This window comes from Melospiza georgiana, chromosome Z (genome assembly GCF_028018845.1).
Source record: "Melospiza georgiana isolate bMelGeo1 chromosome Z, bMelGeo1.pri, whole genome shotgun sequence".
Classification (NCBI taxonomy): Eukaryota; Metazoa; Chordata; class Aves; order Passeriformes; family Passerellidae; genus Melospiza; species Melospiza georgiana.
The window spans coordinates 26,322,052-26,342,071 of record NC_080465.1 but is presented as its reverse complement, the minus strand read 5'-3'; the positions used below and the strand labels follow the sequence as shown (position 1 = coordinate 26,342,071).

Here is a 20,020-nt window from a genome sequence, read left to right as displayed (position 1 = left end):
GTGACATCTACAATGTCTTGATTAATGACCTGGATGATGAGGCAGCATGTGCTTTCAGCAAGCATGCAACTGATACCAAACCTGAGGCAGGGACAAAATGTCGGAGAACAGGGCTGAAACTCTAAGGGACCTGGACAGGATTGCCATGAAATCCATTAAGAACAAGATCAAGATTTTTAATCTGACATGAAGCAAGTCCACGCAACAATCCAAATTGGAGGATAACTGTCCAGAGAGAGGCCTGAAATCCTAGTGACCATCAAGTGGAATATGATCTGGGGAAGTGCTCTTGCAGCACAGAAGGCCAATGCCATTCTGGTATGTATTACCAAGAGCATAGTCAGCAAGTCTTGGGAAGTGGTTCTTCCTGCTACACGGCACTTGTGAGGCCGTATCGAGAGTGCTGTAGCTCTGGGCTCCTCAGTACAGGGGAGGAAGGACATCAGTGTCCCAGAGTGAGGCCAGGGGAGGCCTCCAAGATGGCTGGAAGCTGAATGCAGTTATAAGGAGAGGCTGAGAGATCTGGGCCTGCTCAGTCTTAAGAAGAGAAAGTAAGATGGCACAGAGAATATAGAGCAGGACTACTTCCAGCAGTACATGGTGATGGGATAGGAGGCAAAGGACAAAACTATAAACTTGCATATTTGGATCATAAGGCATAAGACACAAGCAACAAGTGTTTTTATGTTGACAGTGGTCCATATCAGAACAATTTGCCCCAAGAAGTTTTAAGATTTCCAACTTTGCAAATGTAAATGGCTTGAGTGGTCATATCCCAGTACATCTTGATCTAAGACTTGATTAGAACTGAGGCTTAGACTACATACCATCTGGATGTATACACTCTGTAAGAATTTAATATTGTGGTTTATCTATCATCTTACTGGTCCTGAAATGCCTTGTTCACTGATTGCCAAATAAGTAAACATTTGTAAAAATAAATAAATTGCTTTAATCCTGATTTGATTTAAAACATGTACATTGAGCAGTTTTTCCCAGTGGCAGGTAAACACTACACTGCAATGCTTTATTTGACTTTCTTCCACAGGGTAATGTTGTTTCTGCAATGACGTACAAGGGTCATCCCTTGATCTTAGTCAAACAATACTGCATTCTGGTTCACAGCATTTGAAGACCTTCTTATTCTAGGAAATAGAAAGCAATGAGTTTTAAGACACTTTTCTGTTCCACAGAGCTAATGAGTACTTCTGAAGTCCAGTAAAGACATTGAAGAGGCTTATGATACAGGAAAGCAAAATGATAGTGGAAACTACTAAATATATTCAAATAAGTGTGCAAAAACATAAATAGTATAGATATATTTTTGAGAAATTTAGATTAGAAAAAGTATTAAAACTGAAATTTTACAAGTTGATAGACTTGAAGTGTTCATAAATCCGCTCAGGAGCCAAACTGTTCAAAGTTGTTATCATGTTTCTAAAGGCAAATGTTTTTCATCTACTTGGTGTGTTGCTTTAAGAACAACAAATATGCAAACTTGCAAAAGTAAAAATAAGAGCACAGGAAGTTTTCAGTACCAAACAAATTAATTACAAGTTTAACCACATGCCTTACAGCATTCTACAGTTGAATGGTAACATAAATTCTGTCATTTCTGGTGAAAAATATAATGCTCATTTGAGAATTAAATACTTCCAGTAGAGCTTAAATAAATAAATAGTAGATAAACAAACAAACAAATAAATAAAGGCCAGAGAAAGTAGGAAAAGTTTACAAATTTTTGGCATAGCTATCTTACAAAATCGTGTGTCAGATATTTTTCTTGGTGTCTCTTTTTCAAAAATTGTCTTCTGTTAGAGAAGAGACAAATACCATTAACATTAATTAAATTGTGTTTCCTTACAATTGTTGACTGAATATTGAAGATAAAATCCTTTAATCATTAAATTTATATTATTTACTTATTGCAAAATTCAATGATCTCATTTTCTCTTCTAGTTGTGGTGAGTTTTTATTACAAGAACTGAGAGAGATTAGAGATCTTTGATGATGGCATGACTAGAAATAGTGATGACATACCACTAAGATATTTTCATGTTTATTACACATTTTCCTAGTTAAACACACACATTTCCTGCATAATTTGTATTCATTAAAACAAGTAAACAAATCACCATGTCCCCAGGACATCTCCCCTGAAAGGCTGATACTCATATTTTAACAAACAGCACAAACATGGTAAATATTCATATAAACTTGGAAAGAAAGTAAAAACGCATTGTCTGGATTTTGACAGTGGCATATAACATAAAAATTTAATAAAGAATTTTCTAAACTCAGAAAACCACTTCTAGAATTCCCTAACTTTGTATGAGATGCATGAGCTGCAGATTTCAGTGATAAGGCTGAGGTCAGAGAATGTGAGGGACGGATATGCAGTTGCTACTTCCAGTATGGAATTAATTTGTCCTCTCCACACTGCAAAACATGAATAGAAGTGTCCTTCTACAACTTAATTGAATATGCTTCTTTTTGTAGATCCCCACATCCCTTCTGAACTGTTCATTTGTGCCATCAACCCTGCAATGGTGAAAATCACCTCATCAGAGATCTGGGAACCTGAACGAACATAGAAGGGTTACTCAAGAGTAGTATTTTGCATCTTTCTCTGCTTTTGCTGACTACTAGCCAAGTCAAGGGGTATTTTTAATATTACATGGTAGATGCCAGACATGAAAATTCATGTGAATGCTCAGGTAGCAGTTACTGTACTAAGTGCATATCTGTGAACATGAAATTTATTTAAAAGCCGTTGTTTCAAGGGAAGTGATCTGTGGACAATGACTGGGTCCATACTTATTTAGTGTTTTGTAGATAACCTTCTCAGTTTTCACAGAAATTTCATCATTATTATTAAATAATTAATAATTTAACAATTTAACCATTAATGTTTAAAAGAGAGGAAGCACTAGGCAAACAACCAATGAACTCAGGTAATGTTTATCATTGCTACTATGCAGCCCATTTCCAAAAGAATTATATGAATAACAGAACAATCTGCTCCACTCTATCAATAACAATACATGTCATTAATGACATAATCCCTTGATGACACATGACTGTTGATATTCCTAGAAAAATGAAGACATATGTACATATAAGTTTTTAGGCACAAATTATATTTATCAAACGTAGAAAAGTTATATCATTGCGTTAAAAAAAAAAAAAAAAACAAACTAAAAAGTCTATGTACAAAGAGGGCATTTACAACATAAGCATTTACTTAAGGTGAAAACTTGAAGTCATTCCAGTGGAAGACTCCCTAAAATATTCATTTGGAAAACAAGAAGTCTGCAGAAAGAGAAACCTTTGTGTGTCTCTCTGATTGCCAGCCAGACTATATTCAATTATCAGAACACAATACAAGTTATCTAAAAAGTGACCAAAAATTTAAGGTAGTGATTTATTCTACCCAATATGGTAAAATTTAATGAAAACTGAAAATATCAGAACAGTGCCAGAACCAAGCTACGCAAAAAGACTTGAAGCAAGCTAAATAACTATTTTCATTTGATTAGGTTTGTCAGTAAAAATTGATGTGTAACTGTTGGATATAGCTTTGATAAACAAACAACGATATTTTACCTCCAAAGTAGAAAACATCTGAATAAATCTGCAGAGGTGTGAAAGCATGAGCAGACGAGGTCACATCATTGTCCACTCTTACACTGATCCGATTCCTTTTGACAGAGAGGGATACAGAATGCCACTGGCCATTATTTAATCCAGCACCTGAAAGAAAAATAAACCCCCAAAATTTAGTATGAACTTTCACCTATTATTATACTATCTAAATGTTTTAGAATTGAAAGGAGAAAGAACCAAGAGAGAGCAATCATAGCCCACATAAAATCTCCAAGTGATAGTAAAATGAAAAAGAACTTAATAAGCATAAGCATCTTTTGTGAAGACAGAACCTTGCTTCACATTTGGTAGATAAAAAATAAAGCTATTTCACTGAATAAGTCTTAGTGTTATAGTACTATTGTTGTAGCCGAATTATCTGTAATATATTCATTTAATGTAACGACTGCGAGGAGTATCCTCCCAATCCAAGGAGGCTATCATTAAAACATCATTGTGATAGTGGATACAGTATTTTACACATAATACATATTTTTATTGCACTGTTACAAAGTGGTCATTATATTACAATATGGCAAAATAGTAAAATACTTCAGATGCTAAAAGCTTCAGTAATAATCATGTCAATGTCACAAGACAATTTTGCTTTCAGCTGATTCTTTTATTGGACATGTGTGGGAAAATATTCTGAGAGTTAAGCCATGACCACAAACTTACATTACTCCTGGCTGTGTAGGTGTAAGGTGCCACAAAGCAATAAACCTATAGCCTTGACTCTGGAAAGCACTTATGTACACATAAATAAATTCTACTCAGGGTAGCTTGTAACCATGTTATTATCTTTAACAAGTGCCTAAGTCAATCCTGTTCTTGAGTATTCCTCAGAGCAGAGGTACTTCTTTCAGTGAAGAATAAAGAATACAACCTCTAAATTAAGCAAAGCATTTTCTGACTGCAGAGTGTCTATGATTTGTGATCTGTGATTTCCCTCTTGAAACTTCATGTATTTATGTAGTCCTCTCTAGAACATGCTGTATATGTTGCAGTAGCAGTCCATGAGTTAAGAGATTCATTCAAACAGAAAGAAATAAAAAGAGAAAGATGAAAAGGTTCAAAAAGCTAAATTATAGCATAATTAGGATCCACAGATTGTTGATTACCATAATTTAAATACAAGATCATAATAAAATGAAGAGATAAACCCTAGAAGGACATTGCAAACTTAGATGAACTATCACCTAGATAACATCTCCGATATATTTAAGATAATATTAGTCCTATATACCTTTTTTCCTTACTTTAATAAGCGTATTTATCAAGGAACACGTAACAAGAAATCCTAAACATTTTGCTTTAGCCCCAGCCTCTCATGAGTACTTCAAGTGATTGAAATTTTCCTCAGTCACAACTCTTTAATACTTTATCTCTTCCTTTAGAAATTAAAAAATCTTAGAATCAGATAACATTTTGGGCTGCAAATGGCCTTTAAAAACCAGTTCAATCTATGCCCCTCTTTGCAGGGACTTTTTTTACTGGATCACATTGCCAAAACCCCCATACAACATAACCTTGATCATTTCCAGGAGTGGAACATGTAAATATAACCTGTTTCACTTTAAACTTGTCACCTCTTGTTCTGCCACTACAGATCCTGGGAGGAAAAAAGGAATAAAAATCGCCATTATAGGCCTTAAGTATGAAAAGGTCACAAAAAGGTCTCCCTAATTTATTTTTTTTCCAGGCTGAACAATACCGACTCTCTCAGCCTGTCTTCATCAGAGGGCTCCAGCCCTCTGATAATTTTCATGGCATTCCTCCAGTCTCCTTCTAGCAGGACCATGTTTTTCTTGTGCTGGGGACCCTAGAGCTTGAAGGAGTTCTTGAGGTGGGGGTCTCATCTACCAGCACCTCCAAGTTCTTGGCAAGCTCACCCTTAAACCCTTCCTCCCCCAGCCTATACTGATACTGGGGAGCACTCAAACCCAGGTGCAGGAACTCTCATTTGGCTTTGCTGAGCTTCATGAGCTTCACATGGGTCCATTCTTCAAGTCTATCAAGCATCATCCATCTTCAAATTTACCAAGGGTTGCATTCCTTCCTTTGAGCGAATCAACTGCACCACTCAGGTTTGTGCCATCAGCAAACTTGCTGAGGATACACTTGATCTCGCTACTCATGTCATTACTGAATATATTAAATTTAGCAATAAACTCTGCCACTTTATTTTAATTGTTAGAAGGATAAATGCTTTCCATTCTTAGTTGTGTATCCTCCTTCAGTAGCCTCTTGTTCTGGTGGATAAACCATATTCCCAATCTTGTAATATTTGACAGTGAAGATAGGTAAGAGACTGTCCTAACATATAAAGAATGGTATTTTAGACCACCAGAAATTTTGGTTACTGGAAAATTAATAATATGAATTTTACACTGTTTGGTTTGTTGATTGCAATTCACCTTGCTGACCTACTATATAATTTTGGAATGGGTATTTTATCTCCCCTTCTTAATGGTCCGCATGGTTAGAGATATTCACCAATGTTCATACAGCTGAAGTTAAGACTTCCTAGAAATCCCTTTTATTAAGTCTGAGAACTAAGGAATGCTATTGTGGGAGCACAAGACACTCTGAAGAAAACTGTTCATTTTAGCCCTTGACTTGAGAACTTTGACTAAATTCATGTTTGCTTCTGTGGAGCCACTGAGTGGTAAAACATCCAAGTGGAAGAGGCCAGTGGAGTACCAACATCTACATTCCATCTGAAACTTATACTGTCTGCTGCTCTACTATGAGTTAAAAAAATGCTTAACCAGAAACAAACAGGAAAAACAAAGCAATTGATTTTTTCAGTACATAATAACGTAGCTGTTAAACAAGATGTCCATTTATTTTCATTAGTTCTAGCACTTTAAATCTAAGTTTTAAAATTGGGTCTATGGGATGTCTTGCAGAACAATGATACCAAACCTCAGGAACACATGTATAAAATGCAGTGTATATAAATTATTAGGACATCAATGAGAAACAAAAAAAAAGTTTAGAGGAAGTAATTTATAGATTAGTCTAAGTATAACAATGAAATTCCATTATTATTATTAACATCACTTAACTAAAAGCCGCATGGAAATTAAAAGCTTCATAGAAATGGAGGGTCACAGAACAAACTGAGTAACAGGGTCCAACTTTTACAAATATTGTAATTCAATTTGGTCTCATAATTCAAAACAAGTTAACTTTGTGTTGATTTCTGGTTTTTTTTTAAACCTATGTTATTTCTTTGTGAATATTTGATGTACCACTTGCAAAAGAGGCTACCAATTAAAGACATTAAGCAGTCATTCTGCAAAATAAAGATAGAACTTACTATAACTTAATTAGTTAGGAAATGATATGCCATTCTCCTCGGTTTTATATGGTTAAAGAAATTCTTAAAAAACACGGGATAATTAATTTAAGACTTGTGCACAAAGAAATATGCTGAGATTTAATTATCAAATATCATGTGTGTGTGTGTGTGTGTGTGTAAGGTCATAAGTCCCTACGTGTGGGGGAGCAAATCTGTCCAACCATCCATAATTTAATTACTCAACCTCCAAATGCAGACTTAAATTGCTTCAATGATTGCTACACAAAACACTTCAAAAACTCAAGGAAAAGCTTCCCATATGGTTTTGTTAGATAAATTTCCTCTCAGAAGAGGATAAGATGATTTTGCTGTAGCTTTTGCCTTCAAAAAGACAAACACAATTACTCCTTTTAGACTTTATGAATGGGAAGCTTAACCTAGCATGAGAACATTAAATTCTGTTTCAGCATAGAATGTCACAATTTATTTTGGGATGCTAACACTAATATTTTATGTATTGTATTGCAGCTTTGAAATTGAATAAACTGCCCCACGTGCAAGTCTACCTACTGCTGTTAAAGTGCCACCAACATCAGCCAGTCTGTTAAGATGACAGTGCATGGCAACAGTTTCTTTAACATACATCACATAATTGAACAGCAAGTGAAATAGCTCCTAAAAACCAAATTCATCACTGCTAACTATATACCACTGACATTCTTACTAAGAAATTGACATTTTCAAATGGTAACCCTAGGGAAATCTCTTGTCCTTAAAGTGGTACTCTTTGTGCATTAGTTATTTTAGAAAATAAAAAATACCAGGGCCATACCTATTATAACCCACAGGAACAGGATCAAAGTATTTACGCAAATTTCAACATTATCTGTGGTCATTAGAAGCTTTTAGTCTTTTCCTGAGTTAAAATAATCAATGGTTCAAAATTTTACTCGTAATCATACACCTGTAGAAACATAATGAACTTCACAGGTTCTTTGCCTCTTTCTTTCCCCTCCCCTCCCCTCCCCTCCCCTCCCCTCCCCTCCCCTCCCCTCCCCTCCCCTCCCCTCCCCTCCCCTCCCCTCCCCTCCCCTCCCCTCCCCTCCCCTCCCCTCCCCTCCCCTCCCCTCCCCTTCCCTTCCCTGAAACTTCCCTGAAACTTCCCTTCCCTGAAACTTCCCTTCCCTGAAACTTCCCTGAAACTTCCCTGAAACTTCCCTTCCCTGAAACTTCCCTTCCCTGAAACTTCCCTGAAACTTCCCTGAAACTTCCCTTCCCTGAAACTTCCCTTCCCTGAAACTTCCCTGAAACTTCCCTGAAACTTCCCTTCCCTGAAACTTCCCTTCCCTTCCCCCTCAAGAAAGGGAAGGAATTTTCATTTATTAAGAGAATTTGAAGTAAGGAATCAATCAAAGAAACAGGGGCATGGAACAAAGATTAAGGAGACCTCATGTTCAAATCCTATGGCTGTTTCTCTGTCCTCTTTCATTCTGCTTTGCTCCCTTCGCATTATACTGCCTAATAAGTTTTGAGAAAAATTTAGACAGTTGATTCTTATTTTGTCTTTATACTGATTATAACTAGTTTGGGGCTTTCTCACTTGGTCTTTGTTACCTAACTGGAACTAACCTGGCTTCTTTTACACTGATAATATTCTGCTTTGTGAATATAAAATGAAAAATACAGGCTTGTGTATGGATCAGAATGAATTAAAGATCAAGTGATGTTCTGGATATCATAAATGTGTTTTCTGCATCCAAATTCACCATTGCTTCTACAATATATTGCTCCAGCTAGTGGACTCTGGTCATCTTTGTCCATACAGAAACAACTCCAACCTCAGCCTCAATTTCCTCATATCATAAATTCCTTGTAATCCCTTGTATCCACCTATTCTCTACTGTCTTTTTTCCTGTCTTAGGTCTCATCCTATCATATCACATCATATAATCAATCTACAAGTAAAGGGCAAAATTAAATTTGTTTGCGTAAATAATGAGAAGCTCTAAGGTAGCTGTAATCTATGGAATGCCAGAGAATAGTACAATACTGATGACAAGCTGCTAGGTGAAGGTGATGATATTATTACATGGGGACGTTACTGGATAGCAGCATTTTATAAGAAGCCTCTGAAGGTGGAGACAACATTTTTCTGTCCTGCTATCATATTTCCTCCAAGACAGAGATTCCTGACTGGGCCAACAGTCTTGCTGATCCCACATCAACTGCCAACAGTGCTCAGAAAAACTGAGGACGCTCTTTGTGAAAGACTTACTCCCATTCCTGCCAGGCAGAGAGAAAGTTAAAGCTGGAATCTGCTAAGAATCCCAACTGAATGCTCTCTAACATGACTGTGTATTCACTATAGTAGCTTCATCCTTTTGTCTTTACATATTTGTTTGCCAAGGGTGAAATTACTCATCAGAAGACTAGACTAGGTACTAGCTTTCTGAAAATCTGTTTTACCCTGAGGGATGCCTAGCAGTGCACTACCAAAAGTAGATGATCTAGTCTTGATTCAGTGTTTAACTACAAAAGTGACCTTTTAGCTCTCAGGTATTCATTTTCCTCAAGTTCCCTTTTTTTAAATCATACACTCCAACTTGCCCTGGTTTTCTGAAATACAATCTGGTATTGGGCATCCACTGCCCCAGATTAATGGATATCTCTGCAATTGAGGACTCTAAAAAATAATAGACATTATATTTATAGTGATGTAAAACTTTATAAAAAAATTGTTACTTGATACCTTTTGAAAGCACAAATGGTGAGAAACATCTTAATGACTTAGCGTGACAGAATAAGAGACTAAATTTCTTACACTTCACAACTGAAAAAGCTGCTTAGATTTGCCAGGTCATACACGTGAGCTGTACATACTGTATACGTGTTAAGCTAAGAACTCAATTTTTCAGTCTGTATTACTGCAAGTAATTTCTGCTCACTCATGGGGAAAAAAAGAATAGGTATGTTTGTGAGAAAAAAACGCATTTAGAAATAATTGGGTGTAAAATTCCCACAAGTAAAGCACAGCTGCACAAAAACTAATCGTAAAAATAAGTCAAGAAAGCAAATAAATAACTTTTAATTTTTTTTCTTTTATGCATAGGAGTCTTGTAATTTTTTTCTTCATTTCTGTTACCTGCAGCGATGTCACTCAGTACTCTTCCTGTTTTATGAAGATTGATTTTGACTCTCCCATCACTCAGATATAAGAGGAAACCACCTGAAGACTGGTGCAGTTTACTGGATAACAGAAGTCCTTCCTTGTTCCAAGTGCGAAACTGAAAACTGATAAATACTTCATCCTGCCCTGATGTGCCTCGCAGTGCCAGGAAACTGCTGGAGCTCAGAAATGTCACAGGAACCAACTGTGGCTCTAAACATGAGAAGGACATATTGCCCTAGAAATAAATAAAACAAATATGGCATTAGGAAGAGTCATGAGAATTTCTCCATGGAAACTGCAGAGTTTCAAAACATGGTACATAGTACTTGGATGTATTAGTCTAAAAATTAAACATGAACATCATCAGTTTGAGAAATGTTAATGTTGTCTGATCAGAGTAGACTCATCTGCCTGCACAGAGCGGCAAGGACCTTTGAGGGAATGGTGTAAGATCCTAAATTATGAGGCTGATTTAATGCTACTTCAGGAGTTAGAAAGATCTGCTTTGTTCCTAGCTTGGCTCAGCCTCAGTGAGCATTAGGAACTTGACAAATTCTTCAGTGACAATTAAATACCATGCCACTGACTGCATGTAAACACCTCCATGGGTCTAAATGCTTGGATGCAGAGAAGAACGTTGAGCTGGCACTGATTGTTTAAGATGGTGTTAAATTTACGAAAAAAAAAATTCCAAATTAATGCAATTGGAGATGTGCACCAACTCCAGTATTTGTTTTCACAAATAGAAAAATTCCACATATAAACTTTTGCTACTTACAAATGCACAACACATACTTCTTAATTTAAGAGGGAATGTGTTTTCAAGCAGGCTTATATGGACTAGATGATAAGTTGGATTTATGCACCTAGCACTTGCTTTGTGCTTACCTTCTTCTGAAATAACTGTTTCTTAGGTAAACTTGAGGCTGAATTAATTGAAAAACTCTGAGAGTAACCTGCATCTATACTTGTACTGAGTAATGCAGATAAGAAATCTAGAAAGGGAATAATGAATTTTTTGCATCAGATGTCAGAGTTAGTTAACACTTTATGGTGCTTGATAGTAGTACACTGTACACTCTGATCTAATGACTTGCTGACACCATTTGAACTATAATTAATTTGTTCTGGAAAAAGGATTACTAAAGATTAATGTTTTTGGAATTTAAAGTGCACTTAATTTTGTTCAACACTAAGAGGTTTTAAACTTTTGAGCATACATAAAACTTTGACCACACATTAAGCAGCTTTAAAATAAATTTAAGAAAAATATTCACTAGTCCCTGGTGTGGCAAAGTATTAGAGTTTATGGGTTTTCATTTTCTTCAAGGAAAATAGATAAATAAGTAAAAGCTTTATCTTATGAACTCAGCTGTACAGAAATGAATAGTCAGCTAAACTGACACATAGTGAAAAGATATTCAGCAGATTATAAAAGCCTTGTTAAATGCTAAAAGCTGGCCGTTTGCAGATTCCCCCAGTAAAGTGCCCATTTAACAGGGATTCTGTGGTAACAGAGATTCTTTTTATATTATTTAGATCATGAAATATCTCCTAAATAGTTTTGAAAGTAGTGCACAACAATTTAAAACATTTGACATGAAAGTAATGAAACTTCCTATTACAGATAATTTCATAGATCCCCTTCCACTAGTCCACACAGAGCCTACTATAACTGCCCATTCCCCAATATTCATAAGCATCATGGAAAGAATACTATGCAGCAGTACAAGCTCACATAATTTTGGAATATTTCAAGTGAATTATACATGGGAAGATATGCCTCTCATTCACTTCTTCTATGACGGAGACCAAATTTGATTCTTCGTAATTTGAACAGAAATCCAAGTTAAAATATTTGGATCATGAAAGCATTTAATACATTTTTAATTATTCTGAGCTGATTTCCATGACACCTCTGCATTTCCTTCTACTAAATAAACACATGTTACAGAGATGACCCTTGTTGTACTAGGAAAACAAAAAACAAAACCAACAGCGAAGGACTCAGTAAAATTTCTAGAAAGCCTTTTGTAACACAGAACACATTTTTTACCTTCTCGAAAAGGTAAAATATGACTTCTGGCCATGTCACAATGAATACATTAAACCCACCAACCTAAACTAAAGGTTTTCAGAAACAGATCCATATAAACTGAAAAACAGAATTGATCTATCAAAATTTTAACTGTCTGGACAAAGTGAACCAGCGTCCTCAGTAATAAAGAACTTAAAAAATGTACTGCTGGTGTTCTTATTAGTCAGACACATATTCTTATTTCTCTGCTACAAAGCCAAAGATTTGATGGTTTCTGCTGCATCTTGTTACTCATTGACTTTTGTCATCCAGTTAGAAAGCACACAACAACTGTGGTATCAGACATAGCTAAATATCAGCTAAAGATCTCAAGAATAAAATGCATCCTGCCTTTTCTAACAGGAGTAGTCTACTCAGCATAAAATGAAAAGTAGCCCAACTTGGTATTACCTTATCTTTCTTTCATTACCTAACATAGATTTTACCAGAAACATGTGCTAACTGATTGGATTTGAAACTGGTTGTGATCTTTTTGTCTCTTTTTTATTCTTTCTTAACTATAAATCTCTTACCACAATGTAGATCTGAGATTTATGCCTTCTGGCCAGGTCAATAATGTTCACTCCATTATAATAAATATTTTCAAAACACCCATGAAAGTTCCTGCGTGATAATGTCCCTGATTTTCCAGGCACTGGGATCCCTCCAAAGCTGAGCTTAGAAAGAGAAGAGAAATCAATAATACTATTAAGTAATTTTCTAAGGAAAGAAGTTGACTATACTGTAAGAGTAGAAGTCAAAGACTGGCCTATAATGAATCTGTTCCTTGTGTATTTCACTGTATCACATCTACATGCTAAAAGAATAGGCTAACAAAAAAATAGGCTATATCAAGTCCAATGTATGTAGCAAATCATTCTGACATTTTGGCATTTTTTTCTTCTTCTGATGTATCTGCGTCTTCAATCAGTTTTCAGGGTCCATTACAGCTGTGAAACCAAGAAGAAGGACAAGGCCAAGTACAAGGAGACTATGCAAAACAGTGTAAAAAGGGAGAATACAATTAGCAACAATTTCTTTAGCAACCTGACCCTAACTTCTCCACTCTGTGCACACCATAACTACTATAGCATTAAAAAAGAGTATATCAAATTACATTATTCTAGGACAGATTTAAAACAAACTAAAGGAGGCACATTTTCCCTTTCAAAATGCTTAGGCTGTGCAATTACTTTGTATGGTGCTGTAAAATTACTTATTTCAGAAAGAGATTGGAAGATTTAACAAAAATAAAAACCCATTGACAGCTACTAGATTCAAGAATAGCATTCTGTCTAAATACATCCCTGCCCTAAGGCAAAAGCTGCTAGAAAGCAGTAAATTATTTTAGAAAAGCACTGCCACAATTGTGACCTTAGTTCTTCTCTAGTATATGTTTTAACTCTTTTACACCACCAGCAATAGGATTCCAGGATAAATGAACATTTGAACTCACATATTTCAAAGCTATTCTAGACAACATTGTAAAAAAGGACAGTCTAAACTACTAACCTTTTAATTTTTAAAATTTTTAAAACAAATTGCCAACCAGTTATTTTTCCTCTAGCTTTTGTTTTTTTTAAATGAGTGTGATCCTCCAAACTTTAACATTATGATTTACATTCAGAAATTCTAAGCAGATATTTTTTGAAATAGAATAATGCTGACACAGAACAGCATGACATCTAACTCTAAAATGCTTAAAAATTGGAATGAGTACAATAAAGTCTGCAGGTTCCTGACATTCTGCTCTATCATTCATTGTCTTATCCAACAAACAGTATAGGGCAAACATAAAGCAGCCAGTCATCACATTACAACTGTGAAACAGTGGTATTTTTAACCACAGGCAGGAAAATTTCACAGCACATTGTATCTACTCCTGTTCATTTATTTACTATTTGTGCAAGAAATATTTTTCACAGGATAATTTTCAGATCTAACAGAGATTTAAGTCTTGATATAAATATTTCTACAGCAGTTTTTATGCTGACATTGCAATTTTAATCAAGTTTTATATTCATAACATTAATATTCATTAAATCATAGCATTGAGTTGGGTCTCATTCATTATGTTTACAATATTGTTTATCACACTTGCAGCTCTATTAAAACAAAGGTATTAAAATAATGAATTCTGAGATGAAAAAGATGGTCTTTTGAAAATACTGAGTTGAGTCTAGTGGAAGATTTGTACTCCAAGAACATATCTTTTTTTTGATTAATTCCCTTAACAGACAGAGAATCCCCAAGGTCTTAAGGACTACAAACTTCTTTAAGTTCTGTTTCCTTTGCCTGTTTCAATGCATTTGCATAACAAAGGTAATAAATGTAATAAAGGAAAGGTAATTTTCACACCTCATAATCAAGGTCCAAATAACTGAATTCTCCTTTTGCATGAAAATGATGAGTGTGTTTATCCACTGTAAAGTTTACTTGATTGTTAAAATGCTCAATGAGAACAGAATGCCAGTGTTGATCATCCAAAAGGCTGCCCAGCGTAATATTAATTTGGGCATTAGAAGGATAAGTTTTAGTATCACCTTGAAAGAAGAAAAATAAAAACTATTAATTTCATTGAAAAAATAAAATTATTCAAAAATATACTGCTAGTTTATCATACTTCATACATTAAAATCCACTTAACAGTTTAAGAGAAATTTTAGTCAAATAATGCCTAGTAACTATATTAGACTTTATGAGACTATAGCTGTTACCTAAATTAATGAGTAGGGACAGCTTCCCTTTAGTTAATTCCATGGTGATGTGGTCTCCATTTTGTCCTTCTCTGTGGAGGAGAATTCCATCACTTTGCATTGTCTTAAACTTCAGAGAAATCACATCTTTCAGTGTATTAATGAGTTTTTTATTTAATGTGTAAATTAGACAACTTTTCCCATCAAAGCCAACCACCTCAGACCCTAGAAGTAAAGAAATGAAAGATAATGTATAATGCTATGTCTAAAAGAAACAGTTGCATGTTACTTCAATATGGTATGAAGTTCCATCACTAACATGTCTAGATCACTTCTGCAAAGTAAATTGTACTTTATTTTTTCCCCGTATATTAAGACTGTTGTGTTTTAATGATGATGGTATAAGTAGATAATAAAACCATGTGAGAAGAGATCTGGCATCTATTCAACTCTCATATGCTGGTCTTCCTTTTCTTGAAGCTATAAAGTACTTTGACCATTTCTGTTTTTACTTGTACTCTTAGGCTGAAAATCGTTATTAATTTATATGCAATTCATTCCAATGAATAAAATCAAAACAAAAAAAAAAAAAGCCAAGGCTGCTGTTGACCTTTGGGAAAGGAAGGAAATAGGGCTAACTGATTTTATCTCAATAGTATAAAAGAATATCCATCAAAATCAGCACAGATTGAACAAGACACACACTGAGGAACTGATAACACTATTAAAAGCTCATAGAGTATTCACAGTTCATATGTAATGAAGAAAAAATAATTACCCTTGAAAAATACATTTTTGAAGTGAATGAAGATGTAAGGATACGCAATAAAATATGAAGTTGTTTTTCAACTGACTGGTTGACTTCTTGCAAGTCAAGGGAAACCCATTATCTCTTTACTAACTTAAATAATTTCATGATAAATATTTCTCCATATCTTCAGCATGGAAATGGAATGAATTCAAATTACCCCTTGTACTTTAGGTTACTAATTTATATTCCATTTTCACAAAGCTCTTGTGAAGTGAATGCAGTTATGTTTTTAAATATAGTTTCTTGATTTTCTTCATATCTTGATAATGAAGAACTAATTTATCAAATGTACAATGAATAAATACGATGCTCTACCTAAACATGAACCTTAGATTTTACTTCATTTTGTCACTGAATGAATGTGGACAGCAAAAGTGTTAATTAATATTGAATTAAAATAAGGAATGTGATGTAGAATAGCTTCAATAAAGACTTCAATAAGACCACTTTTACATTTATATACATCTATCAAACCATCTACTTAGTAGGCAATAATAACTGTAGGATTGGGAACATATTCTTTTTATTGGGACAGAGTACAAAGAACATTAATATGGCTTTCCAAAATCCCCTATACTATTCTGCAGCAGTGGTTCCTAAGAAGCAATATCTGCCTTGTCAAAATTTGGAAAATAAAGAAAATTAAATTTTGCCCCTGCCCTCATTCCAGGAATTAATGAAGATTGAAAAATTGTTGCAGATGGCAACCAAAATTCTTTTCACAGAATTCTGATTGCCAGGTCTTGTCTTCACCATCCATGAATTACCCTTAGCAATATATTTAGAGGGGTGAGAAAGACAGCTTGGGTGTCCTGCAGGGTTATGAGGATAAATAGAATGTGGGCACATATCCAGATTACCGTAAGATTTTCCTCTCTTATTTACCAACTACTTGCAACTTACTGGACTTCAAAATCCTCTATATGGTTTTCTCAACTGTTGTAAATAAGAAAAGTAAAACAGGTGGACTTGTTTTATGAACACTCATCTTTTGTTTCCACAATTGGCAGTGTCTTCCTTAAATTAATGCGATATAAATCCTAAGTGCACTATGAAAATATCTTTGGAAATCATAAAATGCCCCTGAGAAACTGGAAATTCTGGAGGCCTCACCACAGGACCAAGAATTCTAGTGATCCTGAGCAAAAATTTTAGTTGAAATGTCTTTGAAAAAATTTTTTTATCTTTATATCAATTGAAATCAATGCTAATGTTCTATAAAGAAAAAAAAAAACAAGACAAAACAAATTAAACCAATGCAAACCAACTGGCATTATTCCAGTTATGAAGAGAGAGAATATGAAGTCCTTTCTTTGACTGATGTAACTGTAATGCTGACTTAAAGCATTTCAGTCAGGTAGAAAATGCTGAAAAAGCCTCAGTACAACTAGAAATGATAGAAAGAAAACAAAAGGGTTTGATCAGTATCTGCAGTGCTTTTTGTTAGGTATCATAACATACATAACAGACAATTTTTAATGTGCATTATATATTTATTTTCCAGTTACCTATATTCTACTACTTTATACATTTGTCAGTTTCAGATTTAAACCTATCTTTCTGCCCACCAGGGCAAAAAAATCCCCACCTTTTTGTTTCTTTGATTTCTACTTTTAGACTACCAGTTTTTAGAGGATGAAATAAGAGAGTACTGGAATGAAGAGGGGAAACTGTAAGCTAAACACATTCCTAATATCCCTTTTTTTTTAGTGACACGACATAGCTTAACCTTACTGTGTTTTACATGGCTTAATTGTCACAATCTGGCATTTCGGGAACAACACAGGAAATGTCAGTAGAGATTCACTGTTCTCTTTTGTACACACTAAATAGAAACAGATTTGGGGCTGAGGTTCAGTACAGAGTATTTGCAGCGCAGTGTGCAGTCATGGCACAAGCAGATGTTTTATCAGTTCACAGGAAGGCAGGTTTAACACCTCGAGGGAGAAAACAAACTCCTTTCTTTCTTTCTTTCTTTCTTTCTTTCTTTCTTTCTTTCTTTCTTTCTTTCTTTCTTTCTTTCTTTCTTTCTTTCTTTCTTTCTTTCTTTCTTTCTTTCTTTCTTTCTTTCTTTCCTTCCTTCCTTCCTTCCTTCCTTCCTTCCTTCCTTCCTTCCTTCCTTCCTTCCTTCCTTCCTTCCTTCCTTCCTTCCTTCCTTCCTTCCTTCCTTCCTTCCTTCCTTCCTTCCGACACTTCCTTCCTTCCGACACTTCCTTCCTTCCGACACTTCCTTCCTTCCGACACTTCCTTCCTTCCTTCCGACACTTCCTTCCTTCCTTCCTTCCTTCCGACACTTCCTTCCTTCCGACACTTCCTTCCTTCCGACACTTCCTTCCTTCCTTCCGACACTTCCTTCCTTCCTTCCGACACTTCCTTCCTTCCTTCCTTCCTTCCTTCCTTCCTTCCTTCCTTCCTTCCTTCCTTCCTTCCTTCCTTCCTTCCTTCCTTCCTTCCTTCCTTCCTTCCTTCCTTCCTTCCTTCCGACACTTCCTTCCGACACTTCCTTCCTTCCGACACTTCCTTCCTTCCGACACTTCCTTCCTTCCTTCCGACACTTCCTTCCTTCCTTCCTTCCTTCCGACACTTCCTTCCTTCCTTCCGACACTTCCTTCCGACACTTCCTTCCGACACTTCCTTCCTTCCTTCCTTCCTTCCTTCCTTCCTTCCTTCCTTCCTTCCTTCCTTCCTTCCTTCCTTCCTTCCTTCCTTCCTTCCTTCCTTCCTTCCTTCCTTCCTTCCTTCCTTCCTTCCTTCCTTCCTTCCTTCCTTCCTTCCTTCCGACACTTCCTTCCGACACTTCCTTCCGACACTTCCTTCCGACATTTCCTTCCTTCCTTCCTTCCTTCCTTCCTTCCTTCCTTCCTTCCTTCCTTCCTTCCTTCCTTCCTTCCTTCCTTCCTTCCTTCCTTCCTTCCTTCCTTCCTTCCTTCCTTCCTTCCTTCCTTCCTTCCTTCCTTCCGACACTTCCTTCCGACACTTCCTTCCTTCCTTCCTTCCTTCCTTCCTTCCTTCCTTCCTTCCTTCCTTCCTTCCTTCCTTCCTTCCTTCCTTCCTTCCTTCCTTCCTTCCTTCCTTCCTTCCTTCCTTCCTTCCTTCCTTCCTTCCTTCCTTCCTTCCTTCCTTCCTTCCTTCCTTCCTTCCGACACTTCCTTCCTTCCGACACTTCCTTCCTTCCTTCCGACACTTCCTTCCTTCCTTCCGACACTTCCTTCCTTCCTTCCTTCCTTCCTTCCTTCCTTCCTTCCTTCCTTCCTTCCTTCCTTCCTTCCTTCCTTCCTTCCTTCCTTCCTTCCTTCCGACACTTCCTTCCGACACTTCCTTCCTTCCGACACTTCCTTCCTTCCTTCCGACACTTCCTTCCTTCCTTCCTTCCTTCCGACACTTCCTTCCTTCCTTCCGACACTTCCTTCCGACACTTCCTTCCTTCCTTCCTTCCTTCCTTCCTTCCTTCCTTCCTTCCTTCCTTCCTTCCTTCCTTCCTTCCTTCCTTCCTTCCTTCCTTCCTTCCTTCCTTCCTTCCTTCCTTCCTTCCTTCCTTCCTTCCTTCCTTCCTTCCGACACTTCCTTCCGACACTTCCTTCCGACACTTCCTTCCGACATTTCCTTCCTTCCTTCCTTCCTTCCTTCCTTCCTTCCTTCCTTCCTTCCTTCCTTCCTTCCTTCCTTCCTTCCTTCCTTCCTTCCTTCCTTCCTTCCTTCCTTCCTTCCTTCCTTCCTTCCTTCCTTCCTTCCGACACTTCCTTCCGACACTTCCTTCCGACACTTCCTTCCGACACTTCCTTCCGACACTTCCTTCCGACACTTCCTTCCTTCCTTCCGACACTTACTTCCGACACTTCCTTCCGACACTTCCTTCCGACACTTCCTTCCGACACTTCCTTCCTTCCTTCCGACACTTCCTTCCGACACTTCCTTCCGACACTTCCTTCCGACACTTCCTTCCTTCCGACACTTCCTTCCTTCCGACACTTCCTTCCGACACTTCCTTCCGTCACTTCCTTCCTTCCTTCCGACACTTCCTTCCGACACTTCCTTCCGACACTTCCTTCCTTTCTTCCTTTCCTTTCCTTCCTTTCTTTTCCTTCCTGCCTGCCTGCCTCTGCCCTTTTCTTTCTTTAAATGACTATAGAACATAAGTAAAAAAAACTAAGAAACATTGCAGAGACATCAAAGCAAAAAAAAAAATTTCATCTAAGTCCATAACTGACTGCCCTTATTTGGCCTTTCTACTCAATAATTGCTGAGACAAAAATTGAAGGGCTTGTCTGCATGCACACTTTACAAACATCTAAAATGTGACAGTCCTTGATCTAAA

The 20,020-nt window shown here is 36.5% G+C and overlaps 1 protein-coding gene across 1 annotated transcript in view; it reads right to left on the bottom strand.

Annotated features, from left to right (window-relative positions):
* CNTNAP4 (contactin associated protein family member 4) overlaps window positions 1-20,020 on the bottom strand; it is a 198,436-nt gene that overhangs the window by 52,798 nt on the left and 125,618 nt on the right. The window contains exons 5-9 of the mRNA XM_058043764.1: window positions 14,916-15,119; window positions 14,557-14,741; window positions 12,732-12,875; window positions 10,095-10,356; window positions 3,607-3,753 (exon numbers count right to left, since the gene is read on the bottom strand). Coding sequence (XP_057899747.1) covers window positions 3,607-3,753; window positions 10,095-10,356; window positions 12,732-12,875; window positions 14,557-14,741; window positions 14,916-15,119 — 942 coding nt within the window. The remainder of the gene's footprint in view (window positions 1-3,606; window positions 3,754-10,094; window positions 10,357-12,731; window positions 12,876-14,556; window positions 14,742-14,915; window positions 15,120-20,020) is intronic.